The following is a 5,422-nucleotide window of genomic DNA, read 5'->3' as shown; positions in this document are numbered from 1 at the left end:
ATGGGGAGCGCGAGCGGCTGCGGCTGGAGCGCCCCATGAGGGCTGGAGCGGCGCTGCCGGGCGCAGCGGCGAGGAGGTGGCGGCTGCGGCCGGAGTGGCACGCGGCGCGGGGACGGGAGGAGGCTACTGTTAGCCAGAGAGTCCCTTTGACGGACCTTCAGCATTGAGCTACCAATCGCATGTACTGTATATCATAGCACACATAGCATTCATTACATAAGGTACACATCAAAGAAGGTTTACACACACCATACCATTTCTAGTAGTTCAGGGTATTTTACAGATCACATACTACGTGACAAAAGACCAAACTACCGAGACGAACACATAGTATCATCATAGGCTAGCTGCAACTACTGTATTACCATACATGTTAGCTCACACACCTGAGCTTAGCTAAGTTATCCATTCTCTCTAAAAGAACTAAGTACATCCACAAAAGTTCATAGCTCATTAATTGCTGCAAAACAAAGTCTCCTGCTGCAACATTCAACGAGATGGAAGATCAAGGCTTGATTTCGACGACCAGAAGATTGCAGGATCACACCGCAGACGGACCGATCTGCTACCATAGAAGTGAACTCACCAAACCGGGAAGAGCGGACCTGTACATCCTTCCTTTTCAGCATCAGGGATGCTGTTGTAGCGGTAGAGGTGGTTGGATAGCTCCCAGCTCCAATCTTCCTTTCTCGACACTTTCATCGGTGGCCACCGGTTGATCCTCACATAATGATCTCTGATTCTTCCATCACCGACAAAGCTTGTTATGATCGTGTACTCACACTCATGGCCACCCCAGACAGCGTCATGAGGATCTGCACTGTGGTAACCATCATGGTGGAAGTATCGTCGCATGGGTGGACCAGTGCGCTTCCAGGACGGATCGAGATTCCTCCAGTACTCTGGTGCTGCCTGTGATAGTAAAAGAAAAATATATCATGACTTTCCCCCATTAGTCAAGCAACTCTGGTGTTGCCTTTGATAGTAAAAGAAAAATATATCATGACTTTCCCCCATTAGTCAAGCAACCATACTCCATATATTTCATTTGAAAAGTGCACCTAATATGTTGGGAGTTATTATGGATTTTAAACTGCATATAACTGCATCCAGCAAATCCTCGGGCATCCAGTTACCACCATGATATATTTTTGCCACATTTCATATACTTAACTTTAATTACCACCATGAAGATATATGCCTCAATCTTCCTCAGTGCGGTTGGAAGCTAAGACACCCGAAGAAACTAGAGAGATGCAGAAAGTTCTCATAATCCCAGCATTCCTCTCGGCATGGTTGACTACAACCAGTTGAACTCGAAACTAGCAAGTCAGTTATGCGGTAGGCTTAGCAGCCACTAGCATTAAGATTTGTAATCATGTATAAATTCATACTTCAAAACATGCAAAAGGATGACAAATTGAGAAAACTTACAATAGTGAAACGATATTCCCATGCATGATCACAGAGATCCTCTTTTGTGATCCGATTCTGCGCAAGAAAATAAGTCACGATAATATAATATGTCTCGAGGACAATGATGAATTGAACATACTCATGTTTCCTCTATGTCAGAAGATAAAAAAAAACTGATAACCAGAAAGAATGCCCCCAGGTTCCAATGTTCAACATTAATTTACACACACTGTATGGAGCAAAAGAAGGAAAATTATATGGAAAAATTTGGAATTATTGTGGAGGGGAAACTAAAATAAGAAAACCTTAACAGAAGATTGTGATAGGCATTATTATCTTTTGGAGTGATTGTGGTAATAGTACTGCTAGCACATGAGAACAATTAATTATATTTCGCTGTTGATCTATTGCATTCTTTTAACCCTAAGAGAAAATATTTCTGGAACTCACCCGCTTGCCATCCATGATGGCCATTGAATAGGTAGACAACTTTGATGCAGTACGGATCATTGTCAGACGAGGAATATGTGCCTTTCCGGCCATCAGTTCAGCACACTGCAAAAGAAACATTGGAATGGCCTTATATAAAAAGAGTATTTTTTGTCATAGGTTTTTCCCTCACACCTCTCTGTTCAATCAAGTCTCCCCAGTTTAAATTTGGAATTTCCTCTGATTTAAAAGAAAATAAAATAAACTCATGTTTATCAACTTTGTTGGGCCTCGGTTAATTACATATGCTAATGGAGGGGTCTGATCAAGTTATTTTCATTTAAATTCATGGTGACGTGAACATGAGGCATTTACCTAGCGTTGACCTGATTGGCCTTATTTTCATCGGTAGCCATGAAAAAATTCAAGAAAATTTAGAAACATTGGATTCCGATATACAAAATTTTCCGCATCTTCTTTGAGGGGGCGGTTACCTCGAGATCCTGGGTGAAGTTCTTCAGTTGGTTGGCATGTCATGATCACTGCTGGACAACTGAATAACTTGCTAGGCGGGGTCTGCAGCAGCCTCCGTGCTTCCCACTTTGCAATCAATCCATGGAGACCATGAACCACCTTGCTTTCATGGTTACCGTTTGCTTAGGGTGTTGCGTTCTTGCGTTCTATACTTGCGTCCGTAGGGTGGGGGGTTGGATTGTTTTTATTAGAAACACAGTAGACGCAGACGCAAGCATGCTGAAAATACAGGAATAAATCCAAGAAAATGCAGCCATCTTTACCAAGTCTAGGACTTGAGACTCGAAGCCGCATGTGCGGATTCCACCACAAGGAACCAAACCATCTGGCACCGTTGGTCCTCTTAGACTTGTACACAATTTTTTTTCTGCCAACGTATGTAAACGCAATGCTTTTGTGTTTGATCAATATAGCAAATACTAACATGAATAACATCTCATGAAAGAATAAGTTGCATTATCCATATATACTGCAGAAAGAAAACACTAAGAACGCTGAACTTCGTTTGAAAACTAAGAAATTTGAAAGTACTTTCCAGAACTGAAAAATAGGGAGAAAAACAAAACTAAAACATCACACTGAGAATCCAGAAGTAAAATTAAGATATGCTTTTTTTTCTCCCAAAATGTATATTGTTTCTGACTTTTTTTTTCTTCCAAGCAACTATTTCTGAGATAAAGGGAACATGTTCATCCTTTGTAAAAATGATAGTACTATTTATTTTTGCAGCATGTGAACGTCATATTAAAAAAATATTTGCTCAAACTATAGCGCCACAAGAAGTTTGTCACATACTACTACGCCACATGTCGCGGACTCCCGTCGTATACCACACAAAGTCTGAAACCCCCATGCCTGAAATTCATCGAACAGGTGCAGCTCACATGGCACATCGCGCAAACCACGAATCACGCATGCCATTCAGGCTGCAGCAGATGGCGAGGGAGGGCAAAGAGCGAGGGCCGAGGCGAGAGACCGACGGGGCGGGAATCGGATGTACCTTGGGTGCCCAGAGGCGGTTGTCGGCGGCGACCCCGAACCAGGCGCGGGAGACCGCCGTGCATCGTGCGGCGCTGCGCGCGTCCAGGAGCTCCATCACCAGCCCCATCACCTCCTCCCCCAGCACCTCCACGGGGTCGCTGCCGTCGCTCTCCCTCCTGCCCCGCCGCCGCCTCCTCCTCCCCCTCTTCCGCCTCTCCCACTCCTCCGCCTCCGCCATTTCCGCGCCGGTCGCTCGGCGCCGCGGGGGAAGTGCGTGAGTGAGCGATGAACGATGCACAGGTGGTGATCTACTCAGCTGGACCGGTGGGGCCGTGCCGGCGGCGTTTAGTACGTTGCTGTTTTAGGCAGGCGCCCGCGTCCCGGCTTTATCGGCGATGGACGGCCGGATAAGGGCGCGACCTCCACGGAGCAACAGTCAGTGGCTGGTGCAGAGCCCCGGCTCGGCTATGTGGCGGCTAGCGTGTCAAACAGGCCACGTCAGAGCTTTGCATGCTGCGGCGTTGTCGATCTGTGGAGATGTGCGGTGGATCTTTCACGGAAACCTTAACTCGCAAGTCACAACTCACAAGTCAGGATGGTTGTTCTGAGGTAAGGGCTCTTCATGCCAAAAGCTTAACTCGGATTAAAAAAAAAAAAGCTTAACTCGGAAGTCAGGGTGACTCCAAGATTCTTCTAGAGCATATATTGGATACTTCCAAACTTCTCACATGCTTCTTCAGCTTCTAGAAATGCTACCGAAACTTCTGCCATGGATCCATTCGGGCTCCACATCAGAGCTCTTTTATCGTACCCCTCGATAAGGTGAGCCGTCATGAAGATAAATGTCTAGATATATACTCTCTTTGTTTTATAATAATGTAGTGCACGTAGATTTTTTGAATATCAAATCTTACAAATTTTGATCAAATTTATAGAAAAAAAACTATTTATATTTACACCCCGTTCGGATGTTGTCCAACTTCTCCAAACTAGACAATGCCCCGCACGTTGTTGCGGGAATATTTTGTAATACATTTCTAAGCTATTAATAATTTTATGGAAATAAGAATATTCGAAGAAATAATATGTGAGCTAAAACTAAAAATACATATTGTTATTTGTGTTTGATTATTGTACTTTTGTAAAATATTTATTAAATATATCATGCATGTTTGCATGTTGAAGTGAATCTTTTCTTATGACTCATTGGATGTTGAAATGGATCTTTTCTAATGCATGTTGCTTGATGAGGTGTCATGCTCACATGTTGAGAGAAATAAATTAGTGGGGGCTAGCTATTTAGATATAGAAGATAGCCAGCTTCCGCTCCTCCTACCAAATCCTACTTCTCGTACAAAACCTGGCTCACGAGAAACCATTCGGGAGGCCAGCTTCCACTTCCAGTTGGTTAGTTGGGCTGATAGCCCAATAAACTTGCTTTAGGCCCGTTCGAAGGAAAGACATGCCAGGTTTTGATGGAATAGCAACGCATCGAGGAGAAAGAACAAGTCGAGCGAACCGGTACGCTGCCCCCTGGTCACTTGGCGGCGGCATACCGTGTAATAATCCCCAACTCCAGCTCCTTCGATTTTTGAGAGCAGGGCTCGACCAGCTTCTCTTTTTTGCACTACGAGGGGACTTCGCTCCGCGAAGCGGTCTTCTCGGAGCCGTGCCGTTCGGGCTGGCTCCAGCGCGGAGCCGAGGAAGCTAGGAGCAGGAGAAGATCCGAACGGGGCCTTACAATACCAATTATATGAAGTATGCAACTCATCTTATGATGAATCTAATGATATGTGTTTGACATTCTAAATATAAATGTTTTTCTTTATAAACTTAGTCAAAATTTATGAAGTTTGACTTTTTAAAAATCTACATATGCTACATTATGGAACAGAGGGAGTATGTTAGAATAAATACGCCGAGTGGATTACCAAAACCACTACATATTGGGCTATGCTAACTGATTGGTACCACTTTCTCCACACCTCAAAGCGAACCACCATTTTTCATCTAATGAGTAACAAATAGCACTGATGATTGTTTGAGTTTACGAAAACAGCGA

The 5,422-nt window shown here is 44.1% G+C and overlaps 1 protein-coding gene across 1 annotated transcript; it reads right to left on the bottom strand.

Annotated features, from left to right (window-relative positions):
* Positions 1–228: 228 nt before the first annotated feature.
* LOC123044812 (uncharacterized) lies at positions 229–3,793 on the bottom strand. The gene is made up of 4 exons (XM_044467692.1): positions 3,380–3,793; positions 1,867–1,971; positions 1,435–1,491; positions 229–912 (listed from the first exon to the last, which is right to left on the bottom strand). Exons 1-4 carry the CDS (start codon positions 3,596–3,598, stop codon positions 583–585), a joined length of 711 nt encoding a protein of 236 aa, XP_044323627.1. The 5' UTR covers positions 3,599–3,793; the 3' UTR covers positions 229–582.
* Between the last annotated feature and the right edge of the window lie 1,629 nt (positions 3,794–5,422).

Source organism: Triticum aestivum, chromosome 1A (assembly GCF_018294505.1).
Source record: "Triticum aestivum cultivar Chinese Spring chromosome 1A, IWGSC CS RefSeq v2.1, whole genome shotgun sequence".
NCBI classification, from domain to species: domain Eukaryota; kingdom Viridiplantae; phylum Streptophyta; class Magnoliopsida; order Poales; family Poaceae; genus Triticum; species Triticum aestivum.
Note: the sequence above shows the minus strand (reverse complement) of the source record. Positions and strands in the feature narration are given on the sequence as shown.

Bases quoted from the DNA above. Each gene is read 5' to 3' on its own strand.
- LOC123044812 (XM_044467692.1), bottom strand. From the start codon at position 3,598: ATGGCGGAGGCGGAGGAGTGGGAGAGGCGGAAGAGGGGGAGGAGGAGG. The intron at 1,492-1,866 runs GTGAGTTCCAGA...TTTCTTGCGCAG, and splicing joins CCATCATGGATGGCAAGCGG to AATCGGATCACAAAAGAGGA. The intron at 913-1,434 runs GTAAGTTTTCTC...TTACTATCACAG, and splicing joins GGGAATATCGTTTCACTATT to GCAGCACCAGAGTACTGGAG.